This window comes from Condylura cristata, unplaced genomic scaffold (assembly GCF_000260355.1).
Source record: "Condylura cristata isolate star-nosed mole 26May11 unplaced genomic scaffold, ConCri1.0 scaffold00009, whole genome shotgun sequence".
Lineage (NCBI taxonomy): Eukaryota > Metazoa > Chordata > Mammalia > Eulipotyphla > Talpidae > Condylura > Condylura cristata.
The window spans coordinates 43,531,375-43,552,458 of record NW_004567110.1 but is presented as its reverse complement, the minus strand read 5'-3'; the positions used below and the strand labels follow the sequence as shown (position 1 = coordinate 43,552,458).

General features: G+C 35.4%; 1 protein-coding gene across 2 annotated transcripts in view; it reads right to left on the bottom strand.

Annotated features, from left to right (window-relative positions):
- Positions 1 to 13,671: 13,671 nt before the first annotated feature.
- UBE2W (ubiquitin-conjugating enzyme E2W (putative)) overlaps positions 13,672 to 21,084 on the bottom strand; it is a 45,060-nt gene continuing 37,647 nt past the window's right edge. The window contains exons 6-7 of one of the 2 annotated variants that reach the window (XM_012723071.1): positions 18,455 to 18,476; positions 13,672 to 15,989 (exon numbers count right to left, since the gene is read on the bottom strand). In XM_012723071.1, the coding sequence (XP_012578525.1) occupies positions 18,466 to 18,476 (11 nt within the window). In that variant the 3' untranslated portion in view covers positions 13,672 to 15,989; positions 18,455 to 18,465. The remainder of the gene's footprint in view (positions 15,990 to 18,454; positions 18,477 to 21,084) is intronic. The other variant, XM_004679794.2, reaches the window with a different exon arrangement.

The window sequence follows — 21,084 nt, the reverse complement described above, 5'->3', positions numbered from 1 at the left end:
TCTGGGGCAGAGGGGGATCAAACTCATGCTGAGGTGACTTTAGCTTCTTAGTGCTGTGCTTTAACCTGCTGTGCCACCAGGGAGAGCCCCTCAATCATATTTTTTTTTTTCTTTTTTAAAGATTTATTTATTTGTGCATACAGAACTGGGGTACAGGCCAGAGGCTCAGGGGCGGTGAGAGGCTTCACCAGAGACAGAGTGGGGAACAGAACAGGCAGATGGACGAAGTACACTGCTGAGGGGAGCAGCGGGCGGGTCAGGAGAGGTCTGCCACGCCATGTGGTCACCTCCGGGGCAGGCGGGAATCGAACTCATGTGCAAGTGGTTTTAGATTCTCAGTGCTGTGCTTTAACCCGTTGCGCCACCAGGGAGGGCCACCTCAATCATATTTTTAAAAGGAAAAGAATTTTAGAAAACGAGGTACAATGTCTCCACTGAGCTTCGAAACTCAGGAATGAAAGTTACCAAAGAGACAGTGAAAGAAAATTACCCAGAGTTGAAGACATGTATTTCCAGATGAAAGAGGCCAACAGCAACTACACAGAATGAGTGAAAAAAGGCAAATCATCATGATATGTAGTGTTTCTGTGATAAAGAGGAGGAGGAGGAGATGAAGTAGGAAAAGAAGCAGCAACCTTATTATTTCCAGACTTCTGCTTCCAGAATGGGAGCAAATCACTACAAAAGAATGGGGTGGGGGTGGGGGTGGAGGAGGAAAGCTGTGGGTTTTCAAAAACTTGAAATTTAGGTGTTAATGAAAGTACATTTTTAAAAAATTGAGGAAAAATTACCTCCAACTTAGTATTCTGTACTCAGTGAAACGTTTAACTCTCTATGAGAGTAAAAGTTTTGTTTAAACCTGGAGTATCAAATCATATACCTCCTTAGTCTGCTCTCTCATCCCAATGGAAGAAAGAAGGCAGCAAATGAGAAAGTTAACAAAGAAAAAGATATCTGACCCAGGAAACAGGAATTCAGTGTAGGAGACACGCCAGGGATTTTCCAAGATGATGGTAAAGGAAAGTCCTTGCTGACAACAATGGGGCATAACAGGAATGTGAACACTCCACATCAAAGTAGGAAAATTAGGCTGAGGTGGTGTCAATAGACGGACATAAGACCCTCCCTGGTGACACAGGCGTTAAAGTCTCAGCGGTATGTAGCCATCCTGTGGCATTTTGAATTTCAGTCTCATTTTGAACTTCAATCTCATTTTCTCTGGAAATGTCCTAATGTAAAAGGAAAGAGGAGGAGCAGCATCAGAGCAGTGGGTGGGCTCATAGCCAATTCAATTGCAGGAGGGAAAACAGGGTTAGAACTGGGGATCTGACAGTTAAAGTCTGGTGCGTTGGCACTTCAGAAACACCCGCACTTCGACAGTTGAACAGTTAGTGAGGAGGGTGTTAGAGGAGATGCTGTCAGCTTGTCAGGTGCAGCTTCAGTTTGAACCTCGATCTTTGCTCAGCAGATCAGCAGATGCTGCCTGGGGTACAACAGAAGAAACAGAAGGCATCTGGCCACATGCCAGTCTATAAGTCTCTGTGACTGACTCTCTCTCTCTCTCACTCTCCTTCCTTTTCTCACTCCCTAATTTATGCTCCCTAGCTTAATAAATTATTGTTGGTTCTCTCTTTGGTTCATATCCTGTATTCTTTTTCCTTTTTTTTTTAAAGATTGATTTATGCATACAAGAACTGGGGTGTAGGCCAGAGGTGTGGTGACTGAGAGGATTCTCCAGAGATAGAGTGGGGAGCAGAACAGGCAGATTGACTAAAATACACTGCTGAGGGGAGCAGTGGGTGAAACAGGCGAGGTATGCTGTGCCAGGTGGGTTACCTTCCTGGCAGGTGTCGAGCTCATGCTGCAGTGGCTACTAGTGCTACATAGTGCTGCACTTTAATACCTTGTGCCACCAGGGATGGCTCAGCAATACACATTTAAGTTTCCTCCAAGTCTTTTTGTGACTTGATAGGCATTTAACTCTAAACAATATTCTATTGTATCACAATTTATTATTCTAGTAAAGGACATTCTGGTTGCTTTCAAGTTCTGGCAATTCTGAATAAAGCTGATCTAAACATTTGAGTGAAGATTTTTTATGTACCTAAGTTCTTAAACCACTTGTGTAAATACCAAGAAAAATCAATAATTGGATCATATTTTCAAAAATTGCATAGCTTTGTATGAAACTGCCAAACTATCTTTCAAAGTAATTGTACTATTTTACAATTCCAGAAACCAGCAATGAATGAAAATTTTTATCAGTCCACATCTTCACCAGCATTTGACATTACTGTTCTAGATTTTAGCTAATACGAGTAAGAACATAATGCTATTTCATTGTTTGAATTTCAGTTAGAGTCCTAAGCTCTAATTGAGTTATAATTAGTTTTATATTTTAATATATTACAGCAACCTTACATGTCATGTCATTTATAGCTTCAAGTCCATTGCTTGAATGGAACTTAAATTATTATGCTTGTTAAGATTTTTAAAAAAGATTTATTTATGCATCCAAGAACTGGGATACAGGCCAGAGGGTGGGAGGTGAGAGGAATCTCCACAGACAGAGTGGGGAACAGAAAAGACAGGTGACTGAAATACATTGCTGAGGGGAGCAGTGGACAAAACAGGAGAAGTCTGCTGTGGGTCACTTCCTTGGCTGGGGATTGAACTCATACTGCAGTGACTGCCAATAGCTTCAAATAGCTTCAGTGTGCTGAGACTTAATCCCTTGTACCACCAGGGAGGCCTGCAGTATAGAATATTTTAAATAAATACATGCACAAACTCAGACCTATTATCTGCCATTTCATTGATATGAATAATCATATCCCCACCCCCTGTAGTGGGGAGTAGTAGATAAATGTTCTCTGCCAAATAGTTCCCCACCCCCATTCTCTTGTGTTGGGAAACATCCCTAAAGTTCCACATGATTCTGATGGGACTGTGAAATCAGCCATAGGGACAGCTATGAGAGCCGGATCTTCCCCCATCCCCCCCCCCCATACTCAACCTCAGTGACAATTGAAAGATGCTGCAGATACAGATCTTAAAAAGGCTGAGTCTGCTCTGGGAAAGAGACACTTGTTTTTTTGGAGTTGCTTGGCTGGGAAGATACAACTGTGAGTGACCTTCTTTTTCTACCATTTGGAGAGATTGCAGAATAAAGTCAAATAAAGCTGCAAATGGGAAGACAGAGCCCTGACTGTGACTTTGATTCCTTGCTTTCAGCTACTGCAAAGCCAGTGCCACCCTTAGACTCTCAGGTTTCATAAACCAACAAATCCCTTCAGCTTAAGCTAGTTTTACTTGCGAATAAAAATAGCTCTAATACAAGGCCCAAATCCAGTTTGAAATGGGAAGGATATTTATGCACATTAAAAATGTTCTAATTTAGGGAAATGCACTGGCCTATGGTGATGGCACATGGGTGATTTGGTGATGGGAAGCCCACGGGGATTACAACTGAGATGAAAAAATGCATAAAATGATGTAAAAATAAATGATTATTTAAAAAAAATTCTAACCTGAATTTTCTTTACATAACTGAGGAGATTTCTCACTTATCTCAAAATAATTCTCTCAAATGAAATTCCATTTTTATTCTAAGTAGGAATATTTCCCCTTGAGTTTTTTTTTTTTTTACTTTATTTTTTTAGGTTCAAACCATTTTATTGAGGGGCTTGGAGGAAGGGAATATAAAATGGAGAGTTAAGATCCCACATCTATGGACAAATGGAGTCTCCTCAGTTCCCCAGTCACAGAAAGTTCTTTCAATTTTTAGTTATTTATTTCCCCCCTTTTCTGTTGTTTTTGCTGTATTTTTCCTTATTTACACTCCTGTTACTAAATAACAGCTGGAAATTATTTGTTCTTCTCCTGCATTATATTTGAAAGAGAGATAATATTGCTTATACCCTAAGAAACTTGGAAGTGGGTTAAAAGTCATCCTCAAACCTTGTTTCACTTCAAAATCATCTGGCAGAGCTTTATTTCCCTGAATTATAAGTTCTGACCACATTCCAACTATTACTGAAAGGGCAGTGAGTTGAATTGATTTAACATTCAATGATGCATATTGAAATCATTTTTTTTTTTTTAAAGAGGCAGATGTAAAAATACCATTTACTTTCTATCACTAGGAGGCATATATGAGCTCATGAAAGTCTCCTCAGCTTTGGATCTATAGGAAATATTTTGGTCATGTAAAAGTTTGAGCTAAAAATGTTATTTCAGGAACATAAAAATGAGAATGGGAAGTTCTTTGAATAGGTTCAGACCTTCTGATAATTACTCTTATTTTTACAAATACTTACAGAATTATTGACTTATAGCAGTCATTATACAACTGGGGATTAAGAACTAAAAAGACACTTTTTACTTTAAACTCAATTGTAGTTCTATGATTTAAGTAAAATTTCCAGGGGTATTGTTCTATTCCTGTTCAACTATGTGCATTTTGACCCTCATTTCTTATGTCTCCAGTAACCAATATTCTCCAAAAATTCTTTTCTGATGTAGAAACTACAGTCAGATATAAGAATTATCACTAAATAACTTTGATATGACTTCTTGGGAGAAAAAATATGCTCACGCAAAGTTAAGAGTGTAATCTTCTAGTCCAAACCCATAGGAGGTTGCTTTAGGTCTATTCAGGATTCCCAAACTGAATATCAGGGTCAGTAGCCTTCATGCCATCTGGACATAAGGACTCCAAAGTGCTAAGACAGTAAGCAGCTATAACATGGAGTACAATGAGGCTCATATTTGCTCCCTGGCATGAATATAACCCTTTTGAATTGTGGGCTGTGATTCCTGAACACGTATTCTTTCTATTAGAGATAAAGCGCTGAAGAGAGATGAAGTCTCTGATTCAAGTGACTATAAGCATCCTGGAAGGTGACAGCCATCTTTGCAAACTATTACCCTCAAACATTGTCTCTCCATTAGGCTGGGACATGTTTGGGCCTGTTACTTGGATGCTGCATGCATGATGTGGTCAGTTGATCCCACAATCATGGGGCCACTCCCATGGCTCTCTTGCTCTGAAGAGGGTCTCCTGGTCAGATGCAATGTTGTATGGAACATGCTTGTTAATTAAGATATCCACAAACCCCTAGATAGCAATGCTAACTGGTAGATTTCTGCAGAAAAGTAAACCAAGAATAAAATGTTATTCAGTAAGATTTGCTTGCCTTTTTTACTAGTATTATGTAAATAAAATTGCTATAATGAACTACCATAAAATGGGTTACTTATACATTAGAATTTTATTTTCTCACCACTCTGGAGATCAAAAGTCTGAAGTGAAGGTGTTAGCAGTGTTGGTTTCTTCTGAAATCTACAAGGGAAGGAACTGCTCTAGGCCTATCTCTCTCTTTGGCTTATAGATGAGTATCTTTATGTTCACGAGACTTTTCTCTTTATCTTCATGTTGTTTTCCTCTGTGTGTGTCTCTGTGTTCAAATTTTTCCTTTTTATAAGGACATCAGTCAATGGAATAGAACTTACTGATAAACTTATTCTAATTTGATTACTTCTGTGGAGACTCCCCATCTTCAAATAAAGTCCAAATTAGAATATTAAAATTTGAAATTGAAGGACACATATTTCAAGCCATACACTCTTTCAAAACTAAATAGTCCCAATGTAGTCAATTTCCCACCAATTGGATGCCAGGGTGCTGCTTTTGTGTGTTTGTGTGAATATGTATTTGTATATGTATATATTTTTAGAAATAATCTGGAGTTTTTGTTCTGCAGTGTCAAGTTATTTCAACATTCTGATTTTCTTGAAACCCCTTTAAACTTTTTTAAGTGGGAGCAGAACAGTATTTAGGATTAATTTTTCCTCACTACTGAAGCATGTGCTTATGAGTATTCCACCCTCTGCCCACTGGCTGATGGGAAAATAATCTCTACTTAGCATTTTGTGGTCTCTGTATGTTGATTCTTTTGGGTGGTTCTTCCCTATCATGTTTAGTTTCCTCACACTCAAAGGACTGCAGGCTGCTCTCTGGGCTCACAGAAGCTCTCTATTCTCCAGTATCAGGGCCTGAGACTATCAGTCACTTGGACTCCCTTGTCTTCTAGGTTGTCTCCTTTATTCAGAATGGTTAAGCTCCGGAAACATTTTTTAGCAGGAAGCTGTCATGATTGTTGGCTTCACCCCAATTTGTTTTCCTTTTTTCTGGAACCACTGTCCGTCCTTGGAGGATTACCATTGTTTTGGAAATTGTTTCTTCACATATCTAACTTTCCAATTCTTTCATTTTTTAAAAAAAATTTATTTATACATACAAGAAATGGGGTGCAGCCCAGAGGAGCGAGAGATGAGAGGATTCACCAGAGGCAAGAGTGGGAAACAGAATAGAAGGATTGACTGAAATACACTGCTAAGGGGAGCAGCAGTTGAGACAGGAGAGGTCTGCTGTGCCATATGGGTCACCTCCCTGGCCTGAGATCAAACTCGTGCTAAAGAGAGTTTCATAGTGCTGAGACTTAAGCCTGCGTGCCACCAGTCAATCCCTTGTGCATATATCCCCAAATATATGCAATTTTTTGCAAAAACTAGATGGCTGAACAGGAAGCCCAGCGTAGTCAGCTCTGTAAGATTACATGACCTGGACATTTTCCAGACTGAAAACAGTATTTAGACACAGAACCTACTGACATGTACATGTGGCTCAATCCCCAGGAGGAACTCTGCAACCCCCCAGACTATTGGGGGTGTCTTCCCCAAAGGTACTATTAAGTCAACTACTCTGATAATTATACAGTGAAGAAGGCAGACCCAGATATTTTGGTTAATTTTTATTTATGATGTGAGTTTGAGGTTTTTCACTTTCTTGCAAATGGCTTTCTAGATGTTCTAGTACCATTCGTTGAGTGATTTATTCTTTCCCCTAGTAGTGTCTGTGGCATCTTTTCTTAAAAATCAATTCATTAATATCTACTTTTATGACAATACAAGTAAGTCATCACTATCATTTCTCTGGATAGTCTCATCTCATCCCCACCCCATTTTGTGACCCTTATAACACACCCTCAAGAAAATAACCAAAGTAAATTTAGTAAGTACAATTTTGATTCCATCAGTCCCTATTGCCCATGAAATAAATTCAAAACTTGGCAAAACCTGATTCTTTAGTCTAGCTCCATTTTTTTTAAACCTTTATTTACCATTCCTCATCAAAATCCGTAGCTCCAAATACTATTCTCTCACCCTGGGTTTTTGCATATGCTGCACGCATTGTGTCTCAGATGCCCTCATCTTCACTCTCTTACCTTCTACTTTTTTTTCCCCTAGTGTTTATCTTTAAAATGTATTAAACGCTAGTACTGGTCACTGTCTTGAAAAAGTCCTTGTAGGAGTAACTTAAGGAAGTATTTTCTTCCAGAAGGACTTCCAATGCTTCTGCAGAACACCTCCTTAAAGACACTGCCAGTCAGGGACTTCATTTGAATCCAAGTCCAAGGCTTGACATCCCCCAGAAGTGCACTGGGGGCAAGTCTGAATCTCGGCTACTTCCTCATGTAGCTTTTACTAGGATGGTGGAACAAAGCTCTGCTGGTTTCAGATTTTAATTTTGAAAGCTGGAATGTTGACATAGTGGCTAACTCATTTTGCAGTGTTCCCCTGTGACATTACCTATAATAACTTGTTTTGTAATTTCTACCCAATCGAAAAATGCTCTCAGAAAAAGAGAACTTTGAGTGTTAGCACTAAACTCATCTCTATTTAGTGAAAACCGAAAGACCAATTTCTGTCTGACCCTGACTCATAAGCCCTCCATTATAGTGCCTGTGGCTTCTGCCCTGCCCTCAACCTCACCCCCTAAACAAGTAACATAGTTCTTTGGGCCAACCTTTATACAAGTCCCGTCCTAGGGCTTTGTATTTTCAACCACTGTACATGCTTATAATCCACCTATAAAACTCACAATTTTCAAGTCACAACAGTCTTTGCAAACTAGCTTCTGTATCAGTACTGCCATGTATCTGCACATCTTTGGGCCCATTACAATAATGTGTTTTTCTATTTCTTGTCTTCATTATTATACTGGCCTTTTGAAGGTTTTACCTGCTGTCCTTGGCATGGGGGAAGTTACTAAGTACTTGCTGAATGTACCTTTTAACACCAGTGAGTGCTAGGTTTACTTTTTTTTTTAAGATTTGTTTATGCATTCAGAACTGGGGTACAGGCCAGACGTGCAGGAGGCAGTGAGACGATTCACCAGAGACAGAGTGGGGTGCAGAACAGGATGACTGATGGATTGATTACAGTGCTGAGAGGAGCAGCAGGTGGGTTAGAAGAGGTCTGCCATACCATGTGGGTCACCTCCCTGGCAGGGGCTGAACACGTGAAGTGGCTGCGGCTAGCTTCATAGTGCTGTGCTTTAATCCCTTGCGCCACCAGGGAGGGCCCAGGTTTACCTCTTTTGTAGGGTTCCTCATATATAAGTTTAAAACAATTATAATCTTAACTTCTGAATATATTCATGAAGTCATTAACATGAGAAATAGAACAAGAAATATGAAAAACACCATTTTGATTAAAGAAAAACCAATGAAGAATGATTAATGATGTGCTTAAAAGTAATTCTCTCAAACTCTCTGGGAAAGGAAGGATAGGGTATTTTGCTCTAACATCTCATTCAGGTAGTATAAATATATTTTAAAATTACTGGCACCTAAATAGTAAGTTTCCTTGAAAAAGCTAGGGTAAAAATACAAGCACAGACAAGTTAATTTAACCAACATTTATTAAAAGCTTATTGGCTGGGTATTGTGTGCTACATGCTGGAGACACAAAGACAAGACACTGTCCCTATTGTTAAAGAGTCCAGGATAGTAGACTAGTAGGTGAAGAGGGAAGGACAAAGATGATAACACTATAACTACACCTGAACTGGATCTTTCAGGTAGAAAAACAGCTGAATATACTAGAATTTGGGAATATTAGCAAAGTACTGGTAGTATTGTTTTGCTACTACTTCTGGAACAAGGTAGGTGTGTGGATGGCTGAGGAGACGTCTGAGTACACCAGGACCAGGCAGGGAAAGGCCAGAATGGCAAACAGATTGGAGATACAAAAGGTATTTCAGATGTTTTAAAGATAGGCTCAGCAAGACTTCATGATGAAAAATGTCAGAGAGGAGGTCTAGTACATAGTATTTGAATCTTTGAGTAACTGGGTTGGATGGGAGTGCTAACATCACAGGAAAAATGAAAAATATATAATTTTGTTGGAGTGCAAGTGCAAATAAATGTTTTGATACCTTTCTGTAGGATGCAATCATGTATATTGCCACAATAGGTCCTAATAGGTCCTTAAAGATGTACAAAGTATTTTCTCATTTCAACTTTCCTTATTATTTCATAATCTCCACTGAATTAGAAAGTACAAGAACTGTCACATATTTTGCCTTAATCTAATATTGAAAAGAAAATTAATAAGCAATTTACAAAAAATGTATTCTCAAAGGTTCCCAAAAGAACAACTATACAATCACTGTGGGCTTGGATCATGTTTTCCATGCAGAGAAAACCCTTAGCTGTCACTTAACTCTTCACGAATTTTGCTGTTATGTTAGTGTGAAAAGTACTAAGAGATATAGGGAGCACTTCAACAGAATCACTCATCAACAAAAGCTTAAACTAGAGAAAGTCCTACTTTCTATGGGAGGTAGAAATTATTTTAAGGATACTAATAAAGGGAGACAATGCCATCAAAGCACAAAGGGAGATGGATCTTGCATTTATCTAATGAGTTACACCTAACGTTGTATAAAGCTACAGAAATAGCTTCTTGAAACGAGAGTTTTTATGGTAGTACACCTGCTCACAGATCTCCTGTGGAAAAGAAATCCCAAGACTATTAGCATTGTATATTGAACTTTTTCCTGCCAGGAATAACCAAGATGTATAAAAAATTCCTTCTGCCTGTTTCCTTTCATACAGCTTCAGGAATAGCGCACTCACTTAAGTAAGTTAGCTGGTATGTTTGCACATTCAGGAAAACAACCAGAAGTTCTTTACTAAAGTTTCTCATATTAATCATACAGATTTAGCAAGAGTCTTTTCTGAAAATGCCCAGCTTTTAACCTGGATTCAATTGTAAGCATAAAGAACCATAAAATACACTGGGCTACTCCACTACATAAAAATGATCTGTTAAATAAATAAGCAAGAAAATGACTTCAATGATAATTCATCCTGTTGCACTCATTTTGGAATGGATATATTACTGTTTCCATAATCTTTTAAAGGTCACATTCTTTTGTAAACGGGAACTTCTGTATAAATAAACTTTTATAAACTATAGAGGTTTATACCTATCAATTTAGTATTCAAGTCTACAGAAAAACAAATCAAAAGCTGGTTTATTATTTACTAAATTCAAGAAAGCACACAATGTAATTTATATTGAACTAACAAATGCTTAATACATTTAAAAATATATGTAAATTTATCCGCTTACATTTATATTCTATTTAAAAAGCAGTAGCTTTACACATTTTACAGCTTAAATATATAAAATTTATACATCTAGCCTATTCAAATCCTTAACTATGAGCTCCCATTCCTACTCATAAAATTCACAATTTATATTACTGATTATTAAGAGAAAAATGGCACCAACTAAAAACAACAAATTCATTTTGAATTGTACATACACTTGATTCTTGATTCTTGGCTAATTAGCCTAATAACCAACTCAAGTAATTATTTTACATCATGAGCCTGACAATTTCCACTCATATAAATAATCTGCGGTTAGCTATGAAGAAACTCACATTTTCATGAGATCTGACACAATGTACTGAATTTCTTAAGAGTTTTGTTTCAGGTTTCAAAATTAGAGGCAGCATTATCCCATCTGGATAATTCCATGTACCAGGAAATCTGACAAGTGATGTTATACCTAACAAGTCAAATTTGAAAATGATACTACTGCCTTTGAGTAAACAGCTTAGAATTACAGTAGGAGTGAGCTTTTCTTAACAGTCACAGTCTATATGCCAAGAAATAAGAACCACTTCTTTTTCTAGTCAACTGCACTCAATTTTCTAAACTGTAGTTCTTTAGACATACCTAGTATTTAGGCATTTCTTCCACATATTCAAAATGGCTTCAGATATATTGTTTTATGAACAAAAAAAATTTTCAAAAAGATATTCATGTATCATTATGAAGATTCTTTAACAAATATAAGCTTCAATACTAACATTTGAAAGTTAAAGTTTAATAACACCTCAATGCTCAGAACCATAGTCAGAACCAGAACTTTAATTGAAAGCTTGAGAGTTAATCTGAGATAAACGGACATGTTTAGATCCCATGGGCCGCCAATGATGTACACAAATTTGTCCCAATATAATGCACAATTATGCTGGAAAAAAAAAAATCAAAAGTTCCCCATAAATCACTATTTACTAAATTACTATTTTTAAAAGTTTCAAATCTGAAAATGACATAACAATTTAAATAGAAAAACACTTTTACCAAAACAAGTAATTCATTTGGGCAGTAATTAGGGCTTTGGATGAGCTACCAACCAAAAAGTAAATAAAATTCCCTACCAGAATTTAAGAGCTAAATGACAGTTAACAGCTCATTCATCAAGTAATTATTCAACAAATTTAGTTCTCTACTAATGAATTGAAATTAAGTGTCAGAAACTGTAAAATTCAGATGTAATTTTAATATTGTTCATTTTCTGAATCCTCTAAAGGGGAAGTAGAGGGCTCTGGGTAAGGAGACAGTGAATCTTGGAAGTTCATAAACTTCTAAAAACTGATGCATTGGGCATCTGGAGATAGGAAGGAAAAAAATAAAAGGACTTAAAAAAATGTATCGGATAGCGTCACTCATATATAGGAATACAGAGAAACAAAAGATCAGATAACCAACCAACAACAAACCCTAAACTTGAGGCTACCTGATTTGGCCATAAAGCACAAATTTAGGTGGAGGGCAGATTATATGGATTTCTTGGTGGTGGGTGTAGTATGATAAATTATACCTGAAGAGTGATCCTATACCTCTATACTTATATACAATTCATATACAAAGCTGTAAACCGATGTTGCCTCAATTAAAAAAGAATAAGGACTATAAAACTACAAAGAGATTAGTTCCAGTTGGTGCAGATTAAAAGACATCTTTCTGTTTTTAGATTTGTTATGCAAAGGCATCTGCACAGTGTAGTAATTATTTTGATAAACAGGAACCCTTTAGAAAAGATACATATGATTAGTCTCAGTTTTTCATGAAAATAAATTTACACACAATTATTAATTTTAAGCATCCACACTAAAAACAAAAACAAAAAACCAATAAACCTAAATAAAAATGAGGTCAAGAAATATAAGCAGCAGTAACCATAAAGGCTTAGGACTAGTGACACTGAATTCTTTATTTAAAAAATTTTTTTCAACACACAGTATCTCCTCTTCTCTTCTAGTTTTAGAAAGTAGCTTTAACAAGTTTTAAATATCTCAATTCTCTAAAACAATAAACTTTTAAAAAATAAGACTTCATAACCAGAAACAGTATGTGGTTACACACCATTTTTATATCACTACTCATATTTCCATTATTTGCAAATTCATCTTTGCTGCAATCTGGGAACAACTGAGTAGTCACTAGATACTTTTAGAATCTGAAGTAATTATCCACCACAGAATCTAATGATGTGTTTTTTGCATTTACTTAAAACTTTAGAAGGGAAAAATTAAACTATTCTAAGTTACTTTATATTAAATACTTATATGCCTAGTCAAAACAATAAGCAGTAAGATCCATCTCCAGATGAACTGAAGATTAAAGTCACTTTTAGCTTTTCTTATGGGGATTAAAAATGTTTTACTTCCCTGCTAGCTAGAGTGGCATTACACACATTACAAATAAGGTCTTTAGAGGTGAATATTAAATTCTTTATAACAGCCATAAAATTTACTTTTAAAAATATCTCATAAAATGAAAAACTACTTCTCTTTTAAAACGTATGTTAGTACCTACTTAAACACAATTTTTTGAAAGGGTACCAAGTTCATTTTCTAAGCATGCAAAATAAGGAACTGAATGTAGCACTGTTTTAACAGAATTTGGCAAACCAGAAGAATGCTCTAAAAATAAATAAATAAATAAATAAAAAAGTGAGAGAATACGTAGACTAAATATGAAAGTATGATGTTGTAGGTAGGCTATGCAGCAGAATTTGTCACATAGAGGGAATATAGGGAAGAGAGATGTAGCATGTTCCTATATACATTTTCTTGGTGTTATGGTTGTTAGTCAACAACAGATTATGGGGAAATATTCTTTTAATTATTACAAAGCCATTCATTGACTGCCTTCTCCAAAGCATTGACTCAGGTAAACATTTTATGTCTTTTAATAATGTTAACTTACATTCAAAATTAACTTAGTAATTAAATCTAAGTGCAAAAGAGTTTTCAATGGATCTTAAGTTCAAGGGGATAAATAAATAAGGTGTTATCTGATCGCAAATTCTGAATGGTTGGTGTTCTCTGTTCTAAGATATTTCATTTTACTTCCTTTTGTTTTTTATAATGTCTTCATTAGTTCCTTCTCTTAAACCAACATAAACTACTGAAAATATTTGGTTTTCCTTTACTTTTCTCTGCTTCATTTTAATTTATTTTATGGTATCTCTATGTAAAGAGAGAGGTATGTTAAAATACTGTTACTTATATTAAAAACTCAACTGAGGCTACTTATAACCTATTAATCTATAGCATAGCATTATTAATCTTTGACCTGATAAATTAATTCCTTTGGTGAATAAATGTCACAGGTCTTTTCTTTATAAAAGGATTTTAGTAAGAGAACCAGCAATATAGAGAGGATTCCTCGCCCCACCCTATTCCAAAATGATCAAGTCAATCAGTAGTTTAGAGCAGTTATGTAAAATAAGAAAAATACATAATTTACAGCTGCAGTTTTCATAATAAAAAGCATTTAAAAACTAACAGTAGTTCAAAGCATTCCAAAAACATTTTAGTCTTGGTTAAACAGACCAACTAATAAGACTGTTAAGAAACTACTGTGAGAACTTGTGTATATCTAGTTAATATAGAACAGAAACATTTTTAATTTTAAAAAGTGGTAGCTGCTAACTAGTAATATAAATAGTGCCCTCAATTTGGTGGCTGGCCATGGTTTTAATATTTGTTTTTCAAGTTATTTCTATAGCAGACATATTTTTGAAGTCTACCCACCCCTGAGTTCAGCAATTATATTTTTAGAATGTAAAATTATATGTCCTTAATTAACAACATGTACAAATCTACAAAATGTCATCTATACAGAGGTTAAAAACAATTTTTAAAATATTTTCTGCCAATTTATGGATTGGATGGTCTTGCTGGGATACATACTGCAAACCTTTTAGCCAACTAACTGGCCTTTATTTTTAAGCCCAAATTGATTCATATATTCACTGCAGAATATGTCAAAAAGAGTGCAACAATAGGCATTAGTAAAAATAACGTTGTAGTAGAAACAGATTTTGCATATGTGAAAAGGTAATTTATAAAATACATTAATCATTTTTTAAAAAGAGAATCTAGTTATACTATCATTAACTTACATGGTACTGAGAATTGGACCTTCCAACAATTTCTTTTTCTATAGAAAAATTTTTTATCTAGCTATAAGCAAAGTCTTCTAAACAATAAGAAAACAAAACAAATCCCTCCAGGAAAACTGTATGATTGTGTGAGACAAGTAAGCGAACATACCATTTTATAGTGTATTTTTGCCTAAATTTTAAAATAAAAATGTCCACACTTTTTGTTAAAACATTAAGCCTCTGTCAAAAATGTATTTCTTATTTTAGGGTACAGGATTGAAGGACAAGATGATACTTACAAGTAAAGAAATTTTACAAGAAAAAAACTTGACAAAAGTTCTTCAAAGTATTGTAACATTCAAACTTGACTTAAGACATAACAAAAAAACAAAATTGCAAACAAAAGTGTTATGGGTTTTCCAAACATAAATAAATGAAATAGTGTTTAGGCAGTAGGGCTCATGCTGATGGCTAGCAGGAAGTAACAAGAGTGTAATCTACTTGAAAAACTGTTAATGTACAAATAACAAGCCCAATTTTGGACTGTAGCAGTTTAATCATCACTGCCATTTTTCTTACTTCCAAAATAAAGCCTTTGATTAAACCATTCATACCCTATATTACTCATACCTTTACTTCAGAGATTGAGAAACTATATACAATGAATGAATTTATTTTCACCATAGGGATAACACATTGTACCTCTCTGCCAATGTTACTTGAAAACCTTCCATGTCAAAACAATTTGACAGCAGTTATAAACAATTCAATAAATACGCAATGATCTTTCATTACAGTCCTTTAAAGACGCATGTTAATTCATGCTGTTAACCTTAGGATCGCAGTGCATAGAATCCAAATATAAACAGTTGGGGTGACTTTCAAAGTAATGTTGGATCCCTCACTTTACTTATAATCCCACTATAACTGATAAGCTCATTTCATAGGCCCTATCATGCATTAATCATTGGGTGGCAGGAGTTAATGAAAATTTTCCTGTTACAACGTCCATTGCCGGCAATGAACGTCCCAAAACCGCCAAGGAAGTCATTGTTATTGCACAATAATACATGAGGACCTGGAACTTTTCCAAAAGCTTACAAAAATAAAAATAAAAAATGGAATTATATTTGACATTTCCTGACACCTGCATTAATACTGTATGACTAATAAAAGCATGTCAGTTGCTTGGACTGAACCAGCGATCAACATGCGCCCAGAATGCACACAAGTAAAAATGCAGTAAAAGGAAGTAGTCTTCATTGCCTATAGGTCATTTCCAGTCAAAGGTTAAAGTTCAAAGACTGAATGATCAAAGTGCTCATTTTCTCAGTAGGTCTATCTTCTGCTAGGAGGACGATAACAGTGGCATCAACAAGTATCATCTTTAAGAAAAGGGAAAAAAAAAATTAAGTCATGCATGCAGTAAGTTATAAAATCTATGTTAGTTGTACATAGATATAATTTTAAGTAACAAGAAAAACATGGTTTATTTGTCTGATCTCCCAATACCTGTAAATAAAAGGTGCAGTTTGTGTTTAAATTCAGTGAAAAATCAAATTCTACCCCTTCAGAGACATGGTAGTTCAAACAAATCTTAAATTACTGGTATATTAATTTTATATAAGAGAGTAAACTGACATGCTAGCATATATATAAGATGTATCAATCTTAAGCGAATTATTTTATAGGCAACAATATGAAATTATAATGAGATAACTGGTCTGACCAATGACCCATACTACTTAACACAGATTAAGATAATCAATTGATGCCTTTAAGTCTATGAAAGAAATACATTAAAAAAAAAAAAACTATGTAAAATCTCTGTAGCAACCAAATAACATTATTAATTTCTCTTTACAAAATAAAGTTTTCAGCAAATATAGATACATATGTAAAGGAGGTCATTAAAAAAAAAAACAAAAACCCAGAGAACCTTTTAGAAATACTATTAGGTAGCCTAACATAATATATAAAACATATATTTTTAAATTTATTTAACAAACCATATCTGAAGGATTTATTTTGAGGGTTAGCATTCTTCAGTAAGATGCTTTTGAAAAAAGCAAGACAGACAGCAACTATCTGGGAATTGTGGAAACTCTCAAGGAGAAAATTCCAGAAAACTGATCAAAATATTTTACAAACCATCCCATATTAAAATACACACACACACACACACACACACACACACACACACACATATATATTAACTCTCTCTCTCTCTAGAAGATATATATATATCTTCTAGATATATATATATATATATATCTTCTAGAGAGAGAGAGAGAGTTAATAAAATTCATGTCATACTCAATCGCCAGTATAAACCTCTAAGTCTGACTTTTATGCTGGGCAAACCAGTGGAATATTCCACAATCCTATACTTTAAAAGATAATTTTTTTTTTATGATTTATTTATTTGTGTGTATAAGACTGGAGTAACAGGTCAGAGGTGTGGTGGGTGAGAGGATTCGCCTGAGACAGTAAGGAGAACAGGCAGATTTGCTGAAATACACTGCTGAGAGAAGCAGTTTTTGAGACAGGAGAGGTCTACTGTGCCATGTGGGTCAGTTCCCTAGTAGGGGATTGAACTTGTGTGCAGTGGCTGTGGAAAGCTTCACAGTGTTGAGACTTAATCCCTTGTGTCACCAGGGAAGCCACCCTTAAAAATAGTCTAAAGGATAAAATAGGCTAGGTTTTCAAAGTAAATCATAATCCAATTAATTTAAATCTTTTAAATAAATGAGTATTTTTAAGAAGTAAACAAAGTAGATTATTTATAGCCTTTAAGTACCTGCCTCTTAAATTACCATGAAAAATGGAATAAAAAGAGTAATTTTATCATGGATGCAGAATAAACTGAAAATGAAGAAGAAAATCATGAAAACCTCACTTTGTAACAGAGCATTTTACAATACTAAGACCCTTGAAATTAATACTGAAACTAATCACACTTAAACCTCCTCACTGAAAAAGGCACTAAACTATGTAATATATCAAATTAACAGGGATAAACTTTAATGTAGATACCATTCGGCAATGTATATTTTAGGAAAAGTGACAGATAAAATTCTATTTGAACATAATGCTATCTAGTCAACTACATAAGCTTTTATCTCCAAAAACCTATCCTAGATGTAGTGTTATCAGGTTGTTCATTCTGGAAGATTTTCAATACAGTAGCCTTCTGTAGAATGTGCTACAAATAATCACCAAAATGATTAGGATACCTATGTGAAACTATTTTTCCTATCTAATCCAATCTATCTTTGGTCAGATGTCAAAATAAAACTTTAGACTAGTATCACATTACCTGCCTTTATCACTCTGTCTTTGGAGAAATAAACTGTACAAATTTCTAAGTTCTAAGATGAAGCTCAATGATGTCTCTAATAGCTGGACACAAAAGGCCTTAAAAATCACAAATTCATAATGAATGAATGAAAACACACATATACAAATCAAGATTTTCTAAGTATGGAGACAGGTATAAGCCAAAGCTATGGCCATCATTTAAATAATGGAGTCCTCAACAAGAAGTAAAAACATCATTTGTTAGCAGAAGAATACAATTTCCTAGGCAGATGAAAAGGATTGGTGATACTTAAGACTGGCTTACTAAAAAAAAGTTGTTAGGGTAAATCCATCTGGGATCAAGACAAATGTAGGCCTACAGAGGATGAACAAACATATTTAATCTTGTAGCTAAAGTGTTTATCAAAAGATGATGGACTGAAAATAATCTCATTAACTTAAATTTTCTGTGCAACTGCAATAGTCCCTACTAAAATTATATCCTCAAATACAATACACAAATTACCAGTTCCAAAGAAGTGACACCTACCATGGCTAACTTCACTGGGCTTCTGGGAAACGTGAATGAGAGAGAACTATATTAGAAGAAGGTCATTTATTTTTCCCCAGAGTATAAGAACCATCACATTATATTGGAAACCATCTCCCTGGATATTCCCAGGGACAGAAGACTAGAAGAAAAGGAACATAGTAATAGGTCAGTAGATATGAAATGGGATGCTATCTCCAAGAAAGACAAAAATAAATCTTTACAGTCTTTGAACAATTTAGGAAATTAAAATTTTCCTTTGATGAACTAATTCAAGAAAGATTTCAGAGTGGACAATAAAACTGTTATCTAACTGGAAACAAAGGGTGCAGACTATTAAAAATAATTAATGTTTGAACTCAGGAATTTAGAAAGTGATTTTGTAAACCTACAAGTTTATAAGTCTAAAGTATAAATAGAAAGTTCACAACTAACACAGGTATATCTATAGACAACTATAAGGCAGGGATAAAAGGAGTTCATTAATAATAATCTGAGATAATTTCATGTCCCTAACTCCTTTATAGTCTTTACAAGTCTAATTCAAATTCAAAATGTTCCAGTTGTATGGAACTAGAATGTCATTTATAGTTTGGGGGAAAAAAACAGTGCTCTACTACTCCCAAAATTGTAAGCATCAGTTTACTGGACATTATATCTAAATATTATGCCAATTTATTTCCTATAAACCTAGTTTTTTGAAGCCAATACTCAAAACAGCTTTGAGTTGTTCTGTAACTGACCATGGTTCAATTCTCTATTCCCTTAAGGAAAATGCCTCAGGAACCACAAATCTATCTCTGTAAAGCAATCCTTTTGGAAACTAAGTTGTATATATTTAATGTTGATCCCAGGGAACAGATGGATCATATGATTAATAGATTCAAGCTGGCTACCTCTCTGAGATATGTTCATGATGTCATAAAGAGACTTTGTATCTTTTTCAAGAATTAAGTATATAATGATACACTGACTCAATCATACAACACTGTACTGAAATGGACATAGATCCTAGCTCTGAATCTTAGGCACATTACTCAGTCCCTTTATATACTGAAATGAATTATCTATTCAAATATCTATTTTGTTTAGATTTACCTTGTTTTTCAACCGTATCACCTAGGCTCCACTGATTTTTCTTTTTCTTTTTTAAGAAATATTTATTTATTTATGCACACAGAACTGGGGTCAGGCCAGAGGTGCAGGGGTGGTGAAAGGATTCACCAGACAGAGTGGGGAACAGAACAGGCCGACTGAGGAAATACACAGCTGAGTGGAGCAGTGGGCTGGTCAGGAGAGGTCTGTCGCACCAAGTGGGTCACCTCCAGGGAAGGGATCAAACTCACGCTGAAGCGGCTTTCGCTTCTTAGTGCTGTGCTTTAACCCGCTATGCTACCAGGAGAGCCCTCAACTGATTTTTCAAAGAATAAACACCCCAGCCTTAACTGACAACACAGAGTATTTGCATTCCAGTGCAGACAAGACCATAATTCTTAGTGAGTAGAAATTTTTAATTAAAGAGTTTTCACTGATAGTCAATTTCAAGTAACTATAAGGAATATGTATTTGCATTATCAGTATCTTTTTATATTTTAACAAGTTATTGTGTGAGAAGATCCCCAAAGAATGCAATCTATCATAGTATGACTTACAGAAAGACAGTTACTGTCAGGTAAAACCTAGCTAATATTATGTAGAAGATTACCAAAAAAAACTGAAAGTCTTTTTTCCCCTCAAGAATCCAACACTGGTCATCTAGCAGCTCAGTCTTAGTGCATTAGCTCAATCTTCCTCTTTTGCTTTTTAAAAAAAGATTTATATATTTATTTATGCATATAAGAACTGGTATAGCCAGAGGTGGGGGTGCGGGAGATGATGGTGGTGAGAGGATTTGCCAGAGTAGGGAGCAGAACAGGCAGATTAACTGAAATATACTGCAGAGGAGGGCAGTGGGTGAGACAGGAGAGGTCTGCTGCGCCACATGAGCCACCTCCCTGGCTGGAGATCAAACTCATTGCAGTGGCTGTGATAAATAGTTTCATAGTGCTGAGACTTAATCCTTTTTCCACCAGGGAGGCTCCCTGAATTGTCCTCTTTTAAAATTAAGAGACAAACTTAAATTCAGATTGTTCATTTCTTCTTAATGCCTCCATTCTATATCCAGGAAGCACTGCCTACCCCAGCCCTAACAAATATAACTAATCTAAACCAAAATCTCTCTAACTCTTTGATTACATGTGACAAACACCCTGAACTCAGGCTGACCCAAGTATGTTTGTTAACACAAGATGGAAGGACTGTGAAGCTTGATACCTGAGGCCTGCAATCCTGCTTGGTTTCTAGAAACTGAAATGTTGTGTTTCAGTGAATTCATTCAATTTCAAGCAAGTATTTGTTCACTGTTTTTATTTAGCTTTACAGGTTATATCAGGACATTGGTCTGTTCCTGTAATCCTTTTAGAATTAGATAATACTCAGAAGTCAGAGTTCATGTTTCTTGGCAACTTGGTATGATAAAGAGAATAAGATTGGTGAAGATCTTTTAGAACTAAAGCAACTAAATAGAAACATAATCTGATATCTGGAAAGAGCTCTAAAAACAAAGCTGGTGTGTTCTGCTTTCTGAGGGA